The sequence below is a fragment of the Notothenia rossii genome, assembly GCF_949606895.1.
Source record: "Notothenia rossii genome assembly, chromosome: 3".
Lineage (NCBI taxonomy): Eukaryota > Metazoa > Chordata > Actinopteri > Perciformes > Nototheniidae > Notothenia > Notothenia rossii.
In genome coordinates, this window is record NC_136901.1 from 58,474,198 (window position 1) to 58,496,895 (window position 22,698).

At 40.8% G+C, this 22,698-nt stretch overlaps 1 protein-coding gene across 1 annotated transcript in view; it reads left to right on the forward strand.

Moving 5' to 3' along the window:
* ugl (ureidoglycolate lyase) overlaps nt 1–22,698 on the forward strand; it is a 215,706-nt gene extending 193,008 nt beyond the window's left edge. The window contains exons 8-15 of the mRNA XM_079670709.1: nt 12,092–12,248; nt 12,919–13,111; nt 14,787–14,865; nt 14,954–15,046; nt 20,676–20,748; nt 20,840–20,907; nt 21,368–21,504; nt 22,255–22,698. Coding sequence (XP_079526835.1) covers nt 12,092–12,248; nt 12,919–13,111; nt 14,787–14,865; nt 14,954–15,046; nt 20,676–20,748; nt 20,840–20,907; nt 21,368–21,504; nt 22,255–22,426 — 972 coding nt within the window. The 3' untranslated portion in view covers nt 22,427–22,698. The remainder of the gene's footprint in view (nt 1–12,091; nt 12,249–12,918; nt 13,112–14,786; nt 14,866–14,953; nt 15,047–20,675; nt 20,749–20,839; nt 20,908–21,367; nt 21,505–22,254) is intronic.

Here is a 22,698-nt window from a genome sequence, read left to right on the forward strand (position 1 = left end):
CAAAAATTAGATGAGTGTAGATGAGCCCAGTGAATTTGTATCCAGCAGCTATGCCCTTTTGCTATGGCTAGCTAACCTAACCTGTATAATGTTACATGCTAATCACATCTGCTCTAATGCACAGATGCGGCTTCAGGATCAAATACCCCTTCCCTCAGGCCAGCTCCCAGTTGAAGGAGAGGGAGGTAAAGCAGCAGGGCTTGGGGTTAACAAACAGATTTTAAATATGCTTACCATGCATTGAATACAACTGTAGGTAATATTCACATTTAGTTACTCTAGTTCTTCCAGTAATTGCAATACCATTGACAACTGGCACATTAAATTGAGGTTGTTACAGTAGCTATAGCTAGATTTGAGCAATTGGAAAATATCTATACAAATGATTATTATTATTATTATTATTATAACAATTAAGAGATAGCTCGAGCTGTACTGTGTTATTACTATTATAGGGCATTTTATAAATTATGTACACTATGGATACTCTAGAGCCAGGGCCCTCGAGCAAGGCAGCCAACGAGGAGAGCAGAGGTGAAGAGGCAGAAGTACCAGTACAAGAAGAGGTAGAGGACCATGAAAGCAGCACAGATGAGGAGGAAGCAGCTATGGACAGTCAATGTCAGGGACAAAGTGAGGCTCCGACACAGGATGCCACAGATACTGAGCCACCTGTAGTGGTGTCTGAGGTAGAAGATCTGCTATCACTTGACCCAGGGTTGTTCCCAGCTAGGATGAGTGACAAGGACAGGGCAACTATTGTGAAGAAATTAGCAATGCGAGAAACAGATCAAGAATTTCCACATGATTCAAAGGGAAAGACATTTCCAGATTACTTGAAATACACCAAAGCAGATAAGGGTAGGGGAAAAGTGAAAAGGGACTGGTTGATTCACAGTGAAAGTGCAAATGCACTGTTCTGCATACCATGTGTTCTTTTCTCCAAGGAGCAAAAAATACCCTCTCTTACTGCTTTGAGTAGTGACCAGGGATACAAGATGTGTGACGTCGATTGGCATCGCATGTATGATAAATTCCCAAGCCATGAAACAAGTAGGAATCACAGGGACTGTTATTTGCGATGGAAACACCTATAGTGTTCGGTTATGACTGCATGTGGCGTTGATCATCAGTTGCAGAGAGAGCTACAGTCTGAAATTGAGAAAAACAAAGCTATCTTGCAGAGACTCCTTGATGTCACTCTGCACTTGGCAACAAGGAATTTAGCTTTCCGAGGTAAAACGCATGCTTTGGGCGATGTTAACAATGGAAATTTTGTAGGTACGCTAGAACTTTTGTCACGATATGATCCACTCTTGAAAGACCACTTAGACAAAATCAGGACATCCAAAAAAGGAAGCCAGCTAACTCATTATCTGAGACCAGACATCCAGAACGAGTTTATTGAATTGTGTGGGGGAAAGGTTTTAAAAACCATTCTGACAGAAAGGGAGGATGCCATATACTATGGAATCATTTGTGATGCAACGCCTGACATTTCCCACACCGAGCAAAATGTTGTGCTCATAAGATATGTACATTATAATGAAGACACAGGCGAATGGGAGATCACTGAAAGATTTATTGAATTCAAAGATTTCAACGGAAAAACAGGATGTGAAATAGCAGGCATGATGGAGAGTGTGCTTCTGGATCTAGGGATAGACATTAGTGATTGCAGGGGGCAAGGGTATGATAATGGGCAGAATATGTCAGGGAAAATCAAGGGAGTCCAAGCCCAAATACTGAAAAATAATAATCTTGCTACTTTCTCACCTTGTGCCTCCCAAACGTTGAATCTGGTAGGCGTACATGCTGCAGAATCGAGCCCTGAAGCGTCCAACTTTTTTGGTTACATTAACCGCCTCTACACATTTGTAAGTGCCAGTCCATCTCGTTGGTCTATATACAAAAAGAAAACCGGTTGCTCTGTACATAGGCTATCTGACACTCGCTGGAGTGCGAGAATTGATGCTGTGAAACCTGTAGCAAAGCACCTACCTGGTGTCATTGAAGCCCTTGCTACCATACTGAGCTCATGCAGTCTCACAGGTCAGGCCAGATCTGAAGCTGTTGGTCTGAGGAACTACTTCATGTCATTTGATGCCATTGTCCTTCTCACCATTTGGGTGAAAGTATTGCAATCTATTGAGGACAGAAATGTGATACTCCAGTCAGGGAAAATCTCAATAGAGGTGGAGGCAGGTAATGTTGCTGCACTAAGAGATGAGATGCAGACTCTCAGAAATGGATGGGATGCTATTCTGTCTGAGGCATCAATGGTAGCTAAGGAAATGGAGGTTCCACCTCATTTCAAAAAAGAACTTTGCCGTGAGAGGAGGAGGAAGAGGTTTCATGATGAAACTGCTGAAGGAACAGGTCAGGAGGATAGGCCAGAAACAACATTCCATAACACTGTGTTTTTCACTGCCATGGACCAGATCATAAGTGACTTGGACACTCGGTTCCAAACAACAGCAAATATTGTTGAAGAATTTTCTGCCATACTTAAAATTGGGAAGTTGAGTGACAGTGTCATGGCTTCTGTGTGTCAGCCACTGAGGGAGAAATACTCACAGGATCTCACAGATCAGTTTGAGGGTGAGATAAGGCATCTCAATAAAATATTTTCTGCCACTTGTAGCTCTCTTGATCTACTGAATGCAATATACAAGATGGAACTCCAGAGCATTTTTGGAGACGTTTGCATTGCCCTCAGAATTTTCTTGACGCTCCCAGTTACCGTAGCTGGTGGTGAAAGATCATTTGGTAAGTTGAAACTTATCAAGAGCTATTTAAGATCTACCATGTCGCAAGAGAGGTTGAACAGCCTTGTAATGTTATCGATTGAAAGCGAGCTGGCTCTGTCACTTGATTTCAAAGAGCTCGTAAAAGATTTTGCCACCAAGAAGGTCCGGCGATTGGCGTTTGGGATTTAGGGATAAAAATCCAGTCTATGACAGGATTCTGGGTTGTGAACAATTACTATCTGATGCATAGTCCTCTAGCACTACTTTTTTCATTGTTTGCTGTAAGTGTGTTCATGTCCTGAGAGTTTATTGTTTTATAATTGTGTTCAAATCTTCAGTTAATTTATACTTTTGTCCTTGTGTTGTTCAAATCTTAATTTAATAAGTCAAAGAATGTTGAGATTTTGTGTTTGTTCATTCCTGTATTGGGTGTAATTTTCAATTAAATAGACAGAAGATAAAGTTGATAGTCAGTGCATGTTGATTTCTTGCAGTCCATTACAGTTCATTAACTTCAACAGGGTTTTCGAGGTTGGGTTACATCGTGTCGTTTAGGGGGTGGACGCAAGGTCATGACCCCACCAGTATCCAAGAATCCTGAATTGTCCCCACCCAATAGCTCAACACTTGTCACTCGCGCCTCCTCGAATTACTTGCGCGTGTAACAGGTAGGGCTTTAGCACTCTGCTGAGAAAGGCAGCAACCCGGCCGCTAAAGCAAAAAAGCTAGTGCTCTGCCCGCGACAGTTCAAAATCTGCTTCGTAAAAGGTATATCCAAGCAGGGAACGATTGTATACTACAGAGCACATCAAAATGTAAGTTTCTGTCAACCTAATAGTGTGCTTGAGTAGACTATTTGTGTTGGAGATGGGATTACAGAGAGACAGGACAAGTAACAGCTTTTTGATGTTGAGTATCAGAAAACATTGTCACAAGAATAGGGGAAAATATGCCTAGCTAGTGCGACTCAAGGTTCTTTGGTAGACTATTGCATTGGTCCATTCATTGAAGATGAACGCAATGCGACATCCTTTACTAGGCTCACCCACCAACAGTTCAGGTGCTGAACTGCTGATTAGAAAGTATAGGTAAAAACCATATTATGCGTTTTCATCAATAAATAAATGGCCAAATTTTTGTTAGCGTGCGCGCTAAACGCGCACTCGCATGGATTGGGGGCCCACAAATAGATTCTTTCATGGGGCCCAGAATTTCCAGCTACGCCCCTGCCCGTTGACTGCAAACGCTCTGGTGGGTTGTATATTCACAAATAACCCTCTCTGGAAAATCCTAATTTGTAAGATAGTTTGGCCATTCAGTGTTTCCCCTAGGATGGAGTCATAGCAGCGGTGCTAAGGCACGTGGGCCCAGCATAATTTGAGCGTGGAGCGCGTGAATTTTTTTAGTGCGTGCGAAGAGCGCCCCGCCAATTTGTTTCTATGTGTCAGCACGAGAAAGGCTCTTGAGGCCTAGTACCAGGGCCGGTTCTAGACAATTTGCTGCCCTAGGTGAGATTTAAGGCGACATTTTATATGTAAAGAATAAATGAAAAATCTCTACAAAAGACAAATACACTGCAAAAACAGAAACTTATTGACATAGGTAATAGACGTCAAAATGGCTTCAAATGTATTCAGTATGGTATGAACATGTTTGAATTGGGGGGTGGACGTCACTTCCTCTAGGGGGGTCCGAGGGTATGTCCCCCCGGGAAGATTTTTTTTCGAACATTTTACAGTAAAATGCTTCAATCTGGTGCACTTTGAGCACACAATTACTAGAGACCTGATCTAGGGGGCACAACTCTAAACGCCCATATGAAAAAGATTGGTTTACATTTTAATAATCAAATAAGTATATGAACATAACCAATAACCTACCATGGCCAATAACAAATAAATGTAGCTTATTTTATTTTTGTTGTTCATTCATATCTTATTTTAACTAGTTAACATTTATTTATTTATGCACATTTTTATATCTCTCCAACTTTAAACGATATTTTTGGTTAACTGTCCTATAGTAGGCCTATACATTGGAATGATTTCAAACCTGTTTTTATTTATCCTAATAATTATAAAGGAGTGCCTTGGAAATATGTGTTTACATAATTTGTGGTCAAAACGTTTGAGACCCACTGAGATAACTTAGACTAAAATTAACTATCTAAATACTCAGAGAGTCCTTAACCTCACTGAGCCTCTCAGTCTGACAGGAGAGCTCTCCTCCACCCTGGTTGTAGAAACATCTACTTCTTATATCCGTTAGCGCAGCTAGCACCAGATTCTAATAACAACAGCGCCGATACCAGTGCACCCTCTCCCTTGCTCGCTCTCTCGCTACCACGCTCGCACTTTGGCTGTGAGCTGCGGGCGCCTGATAAGTCAACGTCCCCCACTTTCATCACTTACAGCGCCCACCGTACAGGGCAAATTAAACGTGTAACCGGGGTGAAAAGGGTGTTACGTTTACTTAATTATGAATGTTGTTACATCAAGGCCGAACATTTGGATGAGCACCAACGGTCAAAAATGTTTTTCCGTCCCAGAGCTACCAGTGCAGAGCCCCCCCAGATCTGGCGCCCTAGGCGACCGCCAGTAACACAAATACTACAAATCCACATAACAAACAATCAAAAATGAAAAAGGGTCGCCACTTATTATTATTTTAAGAAAAAAGAAAAAAATGTAAGAAAAAAAAATAGCAGCGGCGCTCATATTTCAGCAGCGGCGCTGCGCCGCCACTATTTGTATATAGGGGAAACAATGTCATTAAAATGCTTTTGATTTGATTTCTAGCGAGAAGTGCATATTGTACTTTTCGAATCCACGTCCAGTGGATGTGTAGGACCTATAGTTTGATAGATATTACGAAGATTATTTGAGGTCTCGCCAGGAGAACGCGTGTATACTACGTCTTTCCCCCTATTCATTTCTATTGATGGCAGCGTCCATGTAAAGTTAGCGTCAACCCTCACGGGGTGAAAACAGTATTTCCGGTCTCAAAGTTTTCATAATAAAACCGGAAGTATTCCCCTCACTGTCAAATGATTTTACAGTGATATCTGCCAGTACTCATCCACTAAAAAACATCAGTTTATCCTTTTTTTAATTACACAACATTAATTGGTTTAAATTGTGTGAAAAATCTGAGGTTTTGATAAGCTAAAAGATCGAACTACCCATAATCCTCAGCTATTGTTGAAGCTCGGTGATTGGATTTTTTAGACATAAATGGATGAATGAATGGGATATTGAGTTTATTCGATATGAAATCCAAAAACATTTTTAAAAAAAATGAATAATACTATTCCGAGTGTGCTTGCTTTTCTCTTTGAAAGTCATCACGTAACTGCATTATAATACACAGTTCGGCTGCATTCAATATTACACATCTGCCGTAGTTCTCTATTTATAGAGCCCTGATTAGAAGACCTTTGGACAAACTGGGAGAACTGCAGCCGAAACTGAATATGTGACGTGGATCATAAATATATCAGCAATTAAACAACATCTTCAATTTCTCTTCAAACAATATGTCTCCTTGCAACATCAATAGTAATTCGGCTGACTTTTATATTTGATCCAATAGGTAGATAGGTTATGTTTACACCATAACGGTGCACAGCTTATACAGTAGAAAAGGAGTTTAAGTTTTTAGATATTACTGATTTTCTTTGAATTAAAGAATGTAAATACTGAGTTGAGAGAATAGTCAGGGGATTTGGGTGAAAATTAGAATATTGTGATAAAGTTCTTTATTTTGTGTAATGCAATTAAAAAAACAAAAATGTCATACATTCTGGATTCATTACAAATCAACTGAAATATTGCAAGCCTTTTATTATTTTAATATTGCTGATTATGGCATACAGCTTAAGAAAACTCAAAAATCCTATCTCAAAAAATTAGAATAGTTCCTCAGACCAAGTAAAAAAAAAAGATTTATAACAGCAAAACACAATCAAACATTTGAAAATGTCCATTAATGCACTCAGTACTTGGTTGGGAATCCTTTTGCACGGATTACTGCATCAATGCGGCGTGGCATGGAGGCAATCAGCCTGTGGCATTGCTGAGGTGTTATGGATGCCCAGGATGCTTCAATAGCGGCCTTTAGCTCATTAGCATTGTTGGGTCTGGTGTCTTTCAGCTTCTTCTTCACAATACCCCACATATTCTCTATGGGGTTCAGGTCAGGGGAATTTGCAGGCCAATCGAGGACAGTAATGCCATGGTCAGTACACCAGTTACTGGTGGTTTTGGCACTGTGGGCAGGTGCCAGATCATGCTGGAAAATGAATTCCTCATCTCCATAGAGCTTTTCAGCAGACGGAAGCATGTAGTGCTCTAAAATCTCTTGGTACACAGCTGCATTTACTCTGGGCTTGATGAAACACAGTGGACCAACACCAGCAGCTGACATGGCTCCCCAAACCATCGCTGACTGTGGGAACTTCACACTGGATTTCAAGCAACTTGGATTTTGCTCCTCTCCAGCCTTTCTCCAGACTCTGGCGCCTTGACTTCCAAATGAAATACAAAACTTGCTTTCGTCTGAAAAGAGGACTTTGGACCACTGTGCAACTGTACAGTGCTTCTTTTCCTTAGCCCAAGTCAGACGCCTCTTCCGTTGTCTTGAGTTCAGAAGTGGCTTGACCATGGGAATACGGCTATTGTAGCCCATTTCCCGGACACGTCTGTGAACAGTGACTTTTGATACCTGGACTCCAGCTTCAGTCCACTGTCTTTGAAGCTCCCCCAAATTCTGGAAGCGACTCTTCTTCACAATGCTGTTAAGGCTGCGGTCATCTCTCTTGGTTGTGCAGCGTTTCCTGCCACATTTCCCCCTTCCAACAGACTTTTTGTGGATGTGCTTTGAAACTGCACTCTGTGAACAGCTTGCTCTTTGAGAAATTTCTTTTTGTGTCTTACCCTCCTGATGGAGGGTGTCAATGACGGTCCTCTGGACAGCAGTCAGATCAGCAGTCTTCCCCATACTTGTGATTTAGTTTACTGAACCAAGCTGAGTGTTTTTCAAGGCTCAGGAAACCCTTGCAGGTGTTTCGAGTTAATTAGACGATTCAAGTGATTCGTTGAACACCCTACTAGTATACTTTTTCATGATATTCTAATATTTAGAGATAGGATATTTGAGTTTTCTTAAGCTGTATGCCATAATCAGCAATATTAAAATAATAAAAGGCTTGCAATATTTCAGTTGATTTGTAATGAATCCAGAATGTATGACATTTTTGTTTTTTTTATTGCATTACAGAAAATAAAGAACTTTATCACAATATTCTAATTTTCTGAGACAGTCCTGTATGGTTAAATATAGCAGTAGGCTATCGATTTTCATAGATGAGAGTAACATCTACCTGACTTTACGGCCCCGCCAACTTTTGGGGGAAACAACGCTGTCATTTGAATGGCGATCGAGCCTGAAGCCACAGAGCTCTTCTTTTACTGTCCTTTCTTCTTAGAGGAAGTACAGAAACACTGAACTCTTGATTATTTTTAATGTTTGAGGTGCAATAAACGACACAGCAGGTTTTTGGCATGATACAACTATTATGTTCTGCCTCGCTCAAGAGAGTAACAGCTGGAGAAATTACAGCCTCGCCTACTGATTTTAATTTAACCATATATCAAGACCGATTGTCGATTTCCAATGATCGAATGTAATTGTTTGCTTGACTGGCCATTGTAATCGAGCTCTTTGAAGATCCAAAAATCCACGGTTTTCAAAGATTTTTTATCGGATTGCAAAAACTTCAGAATTTGTATTGACCGCCATTCAATCTATCAAAATACTACAACGAATGAAAATAAGCTTGAGATAATTGAAACTGTGGTTTGAATTAGTTCTAAATAGGCTATTGTTGTTTTTAGATTTAGAAACGAAAAATAAAATTATTTATTTTTGGCGTTGCTATGACAACCATACTACCCGCGAAAGATTAGAACGTTGCAAGCAAGCTATGAAAGAAAGAAGAAAGCTGAATTATGCTAAAAGCGTGGCTCAAAACGGGAGGTATACGGAAGAGAGGTACAGAGGAGAACATTACCCGCGAAAGGGAACAAGTGAATGAGGAGGAGGACAGTCAAGCGAGCGCAAGCGCAGGCTCCACCAGCAACGCAGCATTGATATGCGCAGCCAAAACGCCGCCCAGTGCTAATGCTGCTAACATAGCTGCGAGTGACTCCATCAGCAGCAGCGCAAGTGAGTCCATAAAAAAGAGACACAAACCAGTTCGGAAATACAACCAGGGTTACATTAAATTTGGATTCAGCTGCAGTGGGACAGATAATGAGCCCAGACCACGGTGCGTGATTTGTGGTGAAGTGTTAAGTAATAATTTTATGAAGCCATCGCACCTCCAACGGGACCTTAAAACTAAACACGCCCACCTGCAAGACAAGCCAGCGGAATTCTTTACAAGAAAATGTGATCTACTGAATAAGTGCAAGTCAATTATCCAATCCAGCTGTACACCCATAGCCAAGGCCCAGGAAGCCTCGTATCGTGCCAGCCTCTGCATTGCAAAAGCCGGTAAGCCACATACAATTGGCGAAAAACGTTGTCTCCCACTCGCAAAAGAAATGACAGAAATCATGTGTGGCGAGAAGGCTGCCAAACAGTTAAATTTGGTGTCACTTTCAAATGACACTGTGTCACGGAGAATAGTAGAGATGGCAGAGGATGTTAAAAATACATTGATTGAGCTCATTAAAAGTAGTAGCTATTATTCCATCCAGCTGGACGAGACTACTGATATTGCAGATTTGGCCAATTTGATGGTTTATGTCAGATATGAACATGATTGTACAGCTCAGGAAGACTTTCTGTTCTGTCAACCACTGGAGACCAAAACAACAGCTGAGCACATATTCCAGCTCCTAGACGCGTTTGTGCAAGAGAATGGACTTGAATGGAAAAAGTGTGTTGGAGTCTGCACAGACGGCGCGAGGGCTATGACTGGCCGCCACAGCGGAGTAGCAGCTCGGATCAAAAGAGGTCGCACCGGAGATGCGATGGACACACTGCAGCATCCACCGGGAGGCGCTGGCGGTGAAGAAGATGCCCGATGGCTTGAAGTCTGTGCTGGACTCTGCTGTGAAGAGTGTGAACTTCATAAAGGCCCGACCGATGCAGTCTCACCTATTCCAAGTGCTCTGTGATGAGATGGGCAGCGAGCATGTCCAGCTTCTGCTCCATACAGAAGTAAGATGGCTATCAAGAGGGAAAGTGCTTTCAAGGCTTTTTGAATTGCACAGAGAAGTCCAAGTCTTCTTACAGGACAAAAACTTCCCCTTATCAGATGTGTTTGATGATACAGTGTGGCTCAGCCAGTTGGCATACTTGTCAGACATTTTCTCCCGTTTAAACGACCTGAATTTGGGACTACAGGGACTCTCCATCAATGTGTTTGATATTCAGGACAAAATCAACACAATGCTGAAAAAGTTGGAGTTATTCGAAATCAAAGTCAAGTCAGGTGATGTTTCAGCTTTCCCTGCTTTAGAGAGTTTTCTGTCTGAGAACGAGCTGACCCTTGATGAAGGAGTGAGGGACAACATGGTTGCACACCTTGTCTCGCTCAAACAACAGTTCCGCCAGTATTTCCCAGTGATGACCGAAGACAACAGCTGGATGAGAAGCCCGTTCAGCATGGAAGCCTCTGGACTGCCAAATAACTTAACTGTGGCTGAGCAGGAGAGTTTAATAGAGATGTCTTGTGATGAAACACTAAAGCCTGCTTTCAGAAAGCAGTCTTTAGTGGACTTTTGGATAAAGCAACAAAGAGAATACCCCGCCCTGTCTGACAAAGCTGTGCGCTTTCTCCTTCCTTTTGCGACCACATATCTGTGCGAGAAAGGCTTCTCTTCCCTTGCTGTTATTAAAACCAAATACAGAAACAGGCTGAATGCTGAGCCAGACCTGAGACTGAAGCTCACCTCGATTGCCCCAGACATCAAAGGACTGTGTTCACGGAGACAGGCACAACCTTCTCATTAGATTTAGGTGACTGGTCAATGGACACCAACATGTGAGAGAGTGAGAGTGAGAGTGAGAGTGAGAGTGTGTGTGTGTGTGTGTGTGTGTGTGTGTGTGTGTGTGTGTGTGTGTGTGTGTGTGTGTGTGTGTGTGTGTGTGTGTGTGTGTGTGTGTGTGTGTGTGTGTGTGTGTGTGGGGGGGGGGGGGGCAGATGTGTATGTGTGGCCTCAAATATTTCAAAATGAAAAACTAAACATACTACTCGGGGAATATAAAGAGAGCTGCATTGTTCCAGGACAGTTTGTCTCTGCCTGCCACAGTCTGAGGGAATCAATCAAACTGAGCTGATACACCACATTCTAAGCAGTTTGTTTATAACTGTTTATGTGTGTATTTGTGTGTATTTGTGTATAGATGTTGCAACTTAGAGCTTTGGCAATATATGTCACTATGGTCATGCTAATAAAGCTATTGCATTTCATTGAGTGTGTGTGTATGTATGATTGAAGACTGTACAGTTGTCATTTGTTGTGTGAGAATAAGTTATTATTTTGTTCTTTATGTTTTCACTTGTGGTGTGTGAGTGAGTGATGAGTGAGAGGGAGAGGGACTGCCCTTGTACAAGTAGCTGTTGCTGACAATAAATAATGTTATTATGAATACATTTGCCTCAGAGTCCTGCCTGAACTGTACATAGACTGTATTTTAACATTGGTCATATGGTGGTACTTGGAGAGACAACTATTTTCTCAGGTGGTACTTGGTGTAAAAAGGTTGAGAACCACTGATCTAGAGAATTCCAACGGGTCTTATCATGGCTGCCACTGAGATACTTCCGGGTCATTTCACTCCGTTAGGAAGGTTCCTAAGCTAAACTGACAATTCGACCGCAACCTTAGATTCAATGCTACCAAGCTACTTTATTATCTTGAAGCAACATTTTTCCCTTTTAAAGTATTTTTTGTCAAAATATTAGCATTTTATTGTTGTGTTTGAGTTTCAAAAATGTTATAACTTTTCTTGAACCTTATTCTCAATAACATTTCGCCCCATGGTGTACACCCTTTTGTCTAAACCTCCATATTTACAGACATGTAGAGAAGCGAAGCATCAAATGTTCTGAGTGTTTGGGTTAAGCTGAGCATTCAGATATTTCTTTACATGTCGATTGCAGTGAATTTGTTATCCCATTTACAAACTGCCATTTCATGAAATACATTTCGTATGAGTAATTTCTGTTCTTCTTAAGTCTTTTTAACAAGTACGAAAGCCCTTAATTCTGTGTGGAATGGTCCCTGGTATGTAGATGAAAGTCAGTGATTGTGTGTATCTGTGTCTAGTTGGGCCTTCCCCTGGGCAGCATCAAAGCCACGGTGCTCATTGAAAATGTTTTAGCAGCATTTGAGATGGAGGAGATCCTCTACGAGCTGCGGGAGAATTCAGCAGGACTGAACTGTGGCATCTGGGATTACTCAGCCTCCTTCATCAATAAGTTTGGTGAGCCAATATTTCCTTTACACTGAGCCTCTTAACCACTGCTGTGGCTCTATAGCCACAGAGTGAAGGTTCACGGAGTGTATTTATCTTTAGGAGTATCTGTTGACAGTGCACTAATTGCTGTGGTAGAAAGTAACTAAGTACATTGACACAAGTACTGTCCTTAAGTACAATTTGAGGTACTTGTACTTCATATTCTTGTTATATTACTTTATGCTTTTACTTTACTAAACTTTACTACTTCATTACATTTTTGTAAAAAATGTTGTTAATAGCTACTTCACATGTATACATTTACCTTACAGAATATGAATCAACCAATAAATCATTATGTATTTTTATAGGTTAAGCTGCCCAGCATTATATCAAGTAATTTTTATTATCCCCACCTTATATTGATATGCTTTTTTTAATAATTATAATACTACAATCTTATATTTTTGAATCTGATATGGGCCATACGGCAAAATTAGTACTTTTACTTTTTGTACAGTACATGAAGTGTATTTTGATGCCAATACCTTTGTTCTTTTACTTAAGTACAATTTTGAATGTAGGACTCTAGTATTGCTACTTTTACTTCAGTTAAAGATCTGAGTACTTTTTACACCTCTGGCTAATTGTGCACCAAAGTTATCTGAAAAAGACAATCATTGTGTTCATACTGCAGGTCTGAGACAGGCCTTCCTGCTGCCTGACCGCAGTAAATACGTGAACATGGAGAAGCGTTTCCTGCGTAGCTACATGGAGCTGCTGGTGCAGACGTGTCATCGGAGGGGAGCGCTGGCCACAGGAGGCATGGCCGCCCTGCTGCTGCCGGAGGACAGAGACGCCCACAGGACAGCGATGGCTGCCGTCAGCAGGTGGAGCATCACTGTCACACACAGGCTCAGTAGACTGATAAACCCATGATGGATCTACTGTAGCAGATATATTCAGTCACTCAAAGTCAACATGGCCTTACAAATTAAACAGAAAAGCACATTCACTGAGCAATGAGACACAATGACTGAAATGACCTGTCATAACCCCATACACGAAAGCACTGGAGGGAATAACAAGCACATTCATCATTTTAATCCAAGTTTTATAAGTCATTGCTCTAAAAACGTACAGTTTGATTTTAGCTTGGCACCATTGTGAAAAAATCTTACAATGGTCCTTTTACAAATTATTAAACACTCTTATAAACACTGGTATAGCTAACTGGTGTCATCAGTAACTTTTGTGCTGGTTAACGTGAGAAAATTGTTAGGAAGTGTACATAAGCTCGGTTCATTTTAATACTCTCCTATTGCCTTGTATTAAAGTTGTTTCGAATAAATTCCTGTGTTTACCTAAGTAGTATGGTGTCAATAATAGAAAAACAGATACAGTCCAGTTGAACATGGCAACAGGCTAGAATGTATTCAAACCATTGAAAAAATTAATATTTGATGAGGGTGAATTTGGGTAAAAAGATATTTAAGTTACTGTGATGAGATCAAATTAAAAATTAATATTTGATGAGGGTGAATTTGGGTAAAAAGATATTTAAGTTACTGTGATGAGATCAAATTAAGCCAGGAATCTTCCCATACAGAAACTTTAAAGGTCCCCTATTATACTGTTTTTCCTCAATATAGGTCTCAGATATATACAAAGCATGTCTCTGAAGTGTTTACAAAAAGATTTTATGACATCATAAAGTGGCCAAAATCTGATCAGTTCATTTTCAGACAGGTTTTTATATAAATGGATCAGGACAAAAAGAGAGATAATCTTTTTTCCTGAAACTTTCAGAATCTCTTTAGACAGAGGGGACACAGGTGGATGTATAAAATACATGAAAACGTGGATTTTGCATAATAGGTCCCCTTTAAGGTGCACTCTGTAGTGTATTTAATGTTCAGCAAATCATTTATTATATTTATATTGCTATACATATAGCATAAATCCCACTAGAATGTATTATTAAAGAAATCCAGACTATAATCAAGTAAACCGTTTTTTTGTACTAATTTATAATTGGTTGATGCAAAGCACTTTGTAATCAGTGAGCTCCCCCTCCTCTCCTCTTCTCCTCTCACATTACATTAAGGAATGTACCCTTATTTAATAACTGCCACTAGTTGGCGAGGAAGCTTTTTAGCTAAAATGTCATTGTATCGCTTTAGAATTCTGGGGTTAAGTGCTTGAGATAACTTGTAACTAACTTTAGACCAAGTGTTGGGCATAATACAGTCTATGTGTTGGACAAACTGACCAATCGGAATATTTGACAGCTACAGAGGGCTGCATTGTTATAGATTGCCCAAGTAGCTTCGTTTTGACTTGTGGTCTAAATATTGGCTTGAAACTTCAGGTACATTAATGTAAGTACTTTCATAAAGTAAAATAATCTGAATGCTCCTTAAACCAGTGCACAGAGCAGACATTAAATTCAACAAAAACAGAGGGCAAGAAAAATGAGTGCTCGTCTTCTTCGTTCATGCAGTGTGTAGATATTGCTACATGTTAAATTGACTAACGTCTGAAACTGCTTCCTCCACCCCCCAGACTGAAGCTGATGGAGATCCAGGCAGGTGTGGATGGATTCATGGTGTACGATCTAGGCTTGATTGAGCCCATGCAGAAAGTAAGCACTGCACCATGAGCCTTTCTAAGCTCTCTATAAACACAGATCATCTGAAATGTGTTTTCTCTCCGTACTCCACCTCTTGTAGCTATTCCAGCTCCACACTGAAGGTGATAACCAGCTCCACCAGCTTCTGGAAGATGTGTCGGTGACCCCTGATGACCTCCTGTCCATGCCTTCAGTCAGTCGCTCACTCATCCCACACTGACCAGCAGAAGATACCTTTCAAAGCTGTGTTATTTAAACATGATAGATTAATACATTCAGATTGAACCATTGATTGCAAATCCATCCATTTCCAGATGGACTGGAACAAGTTGGGTATCAAGTTGGTTGAATTGGTTATTTACAGTGGCTGCACATTCAAAAAGACCGAAGTATCTTACTTACTGCAGATATTTTTGGCAGATATAGGTTTAGAGCAGTGGCGAACCGTGTCTATCACAACTGGACCTTCTGTAGACACACACCCCCCGCCGCCGCCGCCGTGCCGTCCCCCCGCCGCCCCCCGGCGTTATAATGTCCGTCTTTTCACTGAATTGTCGTCTTGAAAAGGATACTCACAGCAATTCTGCAACAACTTCATCTTCACCTGTTGCAGCTTTTCAGTAGCTCTAGACCAGAGGTCGGCAACCCGCGGCCCTCGGGCCGCATGCGGCCCTTTAAGCCCTCTGCTCTGGCTCCCTTGAGTTTAGACAAAAATAAGAAGGAAATAAAATAAAAGTATTTGTAGGATTATTTATATTTTGTTGCATGGTTGAAAATGTTTCGGATCTTGTATTTTGAGGTGATACTGTGACACATAAATAAAAAACAAAACGGTTTTAATTAGGTCAATTAAAATATCCGTCACATCCTGCTACGGTCCCGCGCGAGCGCCTTTTCTTGGAGGCGAATAACCTGACCCCCGGCTCGATGAGCGAACTATGGATAAATCAAAGAAAAGTACCGGAAGAACACAGGATTTAATTCTGTGCGGACAGAGTTATATGCTTTCACAGCAAACGATGCTGGTTTACCGGTATGTTTGATATGTGGAGAGAAGTTGTCAAAGGTGCTGCAGCCTTTACGTGTCGAGGAACAACACGGGAGAGGAAGACAGCTGACGATCTTCAGTCATAATTCAATGGGGTATGTCATTTATTTCAGAAAACAGTTTTTGTTATATTCCATGGAATGCTCTTAACGTCCCGATAGCAATGAATATATTAAATGCTTTGACAATAAATACATAAACAAATTAATCTGTGGAAGCCGTTGCGCTGTAAAAAGTACGACCAATCATTTTAGCCGGCCGGGCTAAAATGATTGGATGGCCTACCTGCCTGTCAGCCTTCCATCTGTGCACAAACTTATCTCGTGCCCTCATTGGTCATGTGTGCGTTCGTGTGTGTTGGAGGAGGGACTCTGTGAGAAAGTCTGAAGGAAGAGGCATATTTTTTCCGGTTGTGTATTTTCAAATGCTAGCGCACTCGAGCTGGTTTTTCCATTCTTACCTACCTTTAACTCTTTTTAGGGTGCAGCTATATGTTTTATTTATTTCAAAGTGGGCCCATTTTAATAATATTTTTTTTTCCTTAAAATGTGCAGATGACTCCTCAAGTGCTGTGTTTAATTTATTTTAAAGTAGGCCTGTGTATTATTTCTAATTCTCCTTATAGGAGTTCTTTGTTTCTTATTAGAGGTTAACAGTTTTATATAATGTAATAAATAGCCTAATAAATGCAAAAAAAAAATAGTTTTGGTCTGATATAACAATAAATACAACTTTATTAGCTATCAAGCTATGAAATATGTTTTGTGGCTCCAGACAAAAAAATGTTTTGGAAAAAGGAGCAAAATGGCTCTTTTGGTCAAAAAGGTTGCAGACCCCTGCTCTAGACGATAACTTTTTTTTTTTTTAAATTTTTTCTCTCACACGAATATCAAATTGGTCGGTGACGCAGAGATCAAGGAACAGACGTGACAGCGGCAAAGCAAACACCACACACGACACGGAGCAGTCTGCTTTCTCCACCAACAGCAGAATGACCCGCTCTAAATCAGGCCCTATTGCTGCGGCTCAGAGACACACAGGGAGGGATTTGTGTTTTTTTTAAAACACTCGTTATCGTCATGTCAGGTTTTTGGTGGATTTAATCAAGTCTTGGATTGCAGAGTATGAATGTCTTCTTGCTATTTTCAGTTGATAAATACTTGTGTAAAGTTTGTGAAGGCAGGAGGAAAGCTTCCACGATCACCGGCCGTTTTTCAATCGCGAGGAAACTGGCTTGGTAGTTGCATACTTCCAAGTCACTTCCTTCAGAAACGAAGCAAGTATATTTCCAAGCCACGGCTTCGGAAAACAAAGAAGAATGGAACAGGCTAACAAGTGTGCCACTCTCTCTAACGGTTTCAACATAAACTGTCCCGAAAATAAATACCTCACGATGTCTATCTAATTATGAACTTGCTTTACTTTCACAGAACACATTTTTGGTGATAACAAATGCAACAAAGTAACATATTTACCAACACATGTGCTACGCCACTACATACTTACATTTAAATGTGTGCTGCGCTGTGCCGGTTCAGCCATTCTCCGCAAGGGTTTTTGAAATTGGTCCGTGCGCAAAGCATTGTGGGGATTTGAAGGATGCAAAGTCTACCCATGTGCAGCCTCGAAATTACCCCCAAACCAAGGACGTGGCCATGGTGGAATTCCAAGTATGCTGGAGATTGGAACAGTCCTTCGGCGGCACTCGATGACGTAGTATCCTTGAAATATTGGGTTGGAAGCCAGTTTCCTCGCGATTGAGAAACGGCCACCGTCTCCTCTCCGTTCCTCCAAACCCCACCCCCTCTCCTAATGGCTGATAGTGACCCGATAGAAACTTTATTATTCACTTAATCACTGATTGAGATATGATGAAGCTAACTTAATCTCCTATATTCATGGGATTTATGTAACAGTAAGACAGAGAATGTAAGTGTGCACCCACATGCACTATTTTTGTTTTTATAATGCTTTTGTAAATACTCCTGTTGTGTTCAGACTCAAGTCATGTTTGTGATGCCACATTCAAGACATTCAGTGTCTTTTTTTAACAGAAAAGCGATGCTAGAAGCTGCAGCTAGACTGCAGAAGTATACGTTTTTTGTTTTTGAGGATGGAACAATTTCACACACAGATATGGGGAGGCTAGAGCTATACAATTGATTTATTTTGGTTTATAATTTAATGTCAATCCTGTGGAGATGGAGATGGAGGTTATAAATCTCCAAAACATGTTCAGCTTAAATCTCAGCAAAACTCACAACATTTCTGGAGCCTTGGAGACCCAGAAAACTGTAAGAACATCCACCAAGCAGCACTGAAAATGTCTGCTTTATTTGGCTCTACATACCTTTGTGAAGCAGCTTTTTCTGACATGAATGACATGAAATCTAAATACAGAACAAGACTGACTGATGGACATTTAAATGACTCTATTAGAGTGAACCTAAGTGACTGACTGCCTGTTGCTGACGCACGCCGATTCAACATGTTGAATCGGCCGTGCGTCGGCCATGAAAGGCCAAATAAGGCGTGTCACTGCCGACGATGCGGGACACACCAAATTGAGTTTGGGCGACAGGGCACGCTTCGTCGTCCGACTAACGAAAACGGACGATTTCGGCCTGGTGTGTCAGGGCCTTTATTTGGCCTTTCATGGCCGACGCACGGCCGATTTAACATGTTGAATCGGCCGTGCGTCGGCCACAGGCAGTCGGACAAAGAAATCACTCTGATTGGCTGAACATGTTTTCGATCGACGAGAGTGAAAATGGAACGCACACGCTATTTGTTGTTTGTTTATATCACGTAGTCTGTTCTTCTTCTCTGTCTTCGGTTGTTGCCTGTTTTTAATGACAAATACACACTACCGCCGCCTGCTGGTAAGGAGAGTTATTGCCACTCACGCATGCACAGTTCGTACTTACTCGGCTGAAGTCTTTGCGGTGTGTTCCAGTGCGACACATGGCCAAGACGCAGGAGAACACGCCGACGCAACAGTCGGCATCGGCGAGTTCTCTGGTAACTGCTTGGTGTGTCAGGGCCTTAAGGCGTGTCACGGCCGATGGTGCGGGACACACCAAATTGAGTTTGGGCGACAGGGCACGCTTCGTCGTCCGACTAACGAAAACGGACGATTTCGGCCTGGTGTGTCAGGGCCTTACAGCATACACCTCTATGGTGGACTCCATGCAGTGTCATTCATCTCACTGACTGTAAAAAAGAGTGAAATGCTTGTAAGGTGGTGATTAAGGACATTTATGTGAATTTTCAGTGTGGGCCATAATAATATGTGAGAAATCTTCGTTTTCTTGGACCTTGATGTGAAGTTAAGATTTTTGATAAGCTTCAGGTATTGCAATTTCACACGTGTACAAAAGTATAGCTTAATTCAACTGATGAGAATAAATGTAAGCGATGTGATGCAGGTAGCTCTTGGCCACTTTCATTTTTTCAAAGTAGCTCTCAGATGAAGAAAGGTTGGAGACCCCTGAACTAGATCCTCTGTCTCGAGCCAGTTAACTAGCGGGCCTTCTAGAGTACCCTGGAACCGAGGAAAACTCTGAAAGAATACGCCCATTGGCTACAAATCAATATATTATTGGTTGATCAAACTGTCAGTCCAAACGTACGCTCTCATTCAGTGCAACGGCCAAGGTATTCTATCAAGGATATAGAATACCTTGGTTGAAGGATATTCTACCCAGAGACCCAGAACAAGATCTGATTGGTTGCTTTCTTTTCTAACACAAAACCACTGAAATGCTAGTGCATGGTCCGAGAAGGACAAACAAATCAACGTAACACTGTAATATTACAGATAAACAACACAGATACGATTCTCATTTATTCATTTTATATACATTTTATTTATATAATTAAATCAATGTTTTGTTTGTTTTATCTGAGTGTTCCAGGGTATTCTCTGAATACCTTGAAGGCCCTGACGGTTCACCACTGGTTTATAGTAAGGTAATATAAGGTAATATATGGATTGCAGATTAATCCAGATGTTACGCCCTGTAAAAGGGGAGAAATAGAGTGAAGTGATGCTTCCCTAGCGACAACTTTACTCAAGTCAAAGCATTTGCAGAAATACAACACTACAAGTATACTGTGTACAAAAAGCTTCTTGTAATAGAGAGGACAAACCCTTTTCTATCATTAATTACATAATACTGTAATTATGAGGCTTATTATTGAAGTACTGCACTTAAGTGAGAAATGGAGGTACTTGTGGTTGTATTTTTATTTACTGCTACTTTATACTTTGACCACATTAAAAATAGTGTTTTTAGATCAAATGTTGTACTCTTTACTGCACTACATTTATATTAAGATTTAGTTTCTATGTACTTTGCAGATTTAAATAAAAAAAGAAACCAACTAATACATTATTATATATTATTATATTTTAAGATAGCCAGCAGTAATCAAAAGTTATTCTGATAAACCCCACTTTTAACAAGCGTGACATTGACTTGATTAACAATAATACAAAATATATCAATAATAAAATAAATAAATAAAATTATGCCATCCTGCATAATGAGTCATTTTACTTTTGGTACTTACTTGAGTACAATTTTGAATCAAGGATTTTCATTTGTAAATAAGTATTTTCACACTAGTATTGCTACTTTAAAGCAAAGATCTGAGTATGTGCATGTGGCAGAGCATGATAGAAGGAAATGTAAAACTGATATTGTTAGCTTCACATAAAGAACATATACTGTGTGTTTATGTGTTACTTATGGATTGTGTTTTTCCTCAGGGAGGAGTCACTCTTTATGGTCTGAAGTATAACATTGCAGTCGGGGTCCTCTTTATCAATGCATGGCTCTCAGGTAAGTCCACGTTCATATTCTTCTTCTCTTCTTCTTTAGGAGCACTCAGGATGAAGCTTGCATAATGTTAGAATCATGTTCTGTTGTACAGGTAAAGGACACTTCTTCTACAGAGGCCAGGTGGAGGATTCAGCCACAGCAGAGATCTCCAGATCACAGGTGGGCTTTACTGCTTACACTGGAAACACCGTGCATGACCCCTAATCCTATAAATAGATATTATTTTACTACATTTTAGAGCTTTGCACATAGAGAAATTATTCAACACATGAGAGGGACATGTCCACTGAGATATTACTAAGTACTTATCACGTTGCTGTTGCAATACCTGCAGGTTAAAAATAATACAGTAAATGCAAGACTTTCGAACATCATTTCTTAAAGTTTAAATGCATGTTATCAACATTTTGTGACAACTGCAGAATGCCTTCAAGTCGAGTGTAAATCAGTTCCATTAAATTGAAGTGAAGACAGACATCTCCACAGTTGATATCTCCAACAATCGGATTTAACCAGCACTGTATAGCCACATTGACAAGTGTGTGTGTGTGTGTGTGTGTGCGTGCATGCGTGCGTGCGTGCGTGCGTGCGTGCGTGCGTGCGTGCGTGGTGTGTTCAGGTGTGGCAGTGGATCCGTCACCAGACTCAGCTGGAGGATGACAGCAGGCTGGTGAGCAGACGGCTGGTGACTGACCTCAGTAAGGAGATGGTGATGGAGCTGTTGATGGAGCTGGGGACAGGCCGTCCCTCTGACAGGTGAGCACCTTCAGGATGCCTTTTAGACAAGCCAGTGATATGGACATGTGTCAATGTCAATGTACCTTATCACCTGAATCTCCTCTTAGAGCAACATTGTGTCTCGTGGCCAGCAGCAGCTCATCATCATTTAAAGCTATAGACCCAGAATCAGCACTTTTGGAACAGGGCTGAAACAGGGGATTATGGGATTCTGCAATTATCTGTTTGGTGTTTCAGCCAATCACTTCAGAGACATGTTCTGTAAATATCCGAGACCTGTGATATATTGTTGAAAAATAGTATAATAGGGGACCTTTTAATCGTAATTTATTTCCACATAATTATAAACATCATGCTCCTTTTGATAAATGTGTATTTGCTGTTTTCAAGACATCACCTCTTTCAGATACTAGTCAGACTAATGCTGATATTTGGCATTAATTTCACCAAAAAGAGTCACAGTCTTTGAAACATATGCCACTTTAGGTGTGGAGCTGTCTCCTATTTTATACTGTGGTGCTTATTCTTCAATAGCAGTGCAACAAAATCATGTGTGTCCATGGCTTGTAAGCTACAGGTAGCACATTGTGCCCTGCTGAGGAGAAAAAGCTTATATCATAATCATCATTCATCAATCATAAACAGTATCATAACTTTGACTTCACATTTAATGTTCGTTGATTTCATATTTCTGTAACTTTCCCTGTTTGAGTTTCAGTATTTATTTCTATTATTGAACAGAAGTTTCTCTCTCTGTGTCTTCCTCAGGGATAAACGGAGGTTACTCACAGCTGCTGACATGTTCCTGGAGGTTGTCCTGAAGAGAGATTTTCCAGAGTTCATCACCACATACTTGAACCAGGACCACACCTTTCTCAGCTCCCAGAACACTGGACAGATGGAGGCTGTAGGTGGAGAGATACCCCGACCCAAACTGTGAGGGTCCGGCTGCAGACTGCTTCCTGGGCTCAGTGCTGTCTAAGAAGATTCCTTAGATAATATTTGAGCTAGTTATATAGAATGTATCAACAAGTTGGATTAAATACGATTTATTGATAATGAAAACAATGTTTAGTTGCTGCCATGCTGCTCTGAAGCACATGAAGTACTTCTCTGAAAGAACCACCAGAACCAGACTAATGTGGATTTCTGTGTTCGCAGTGATACTGTAGGTAAAATTAAAGGCAATAACACAGCCTGCATTAAAAAGCA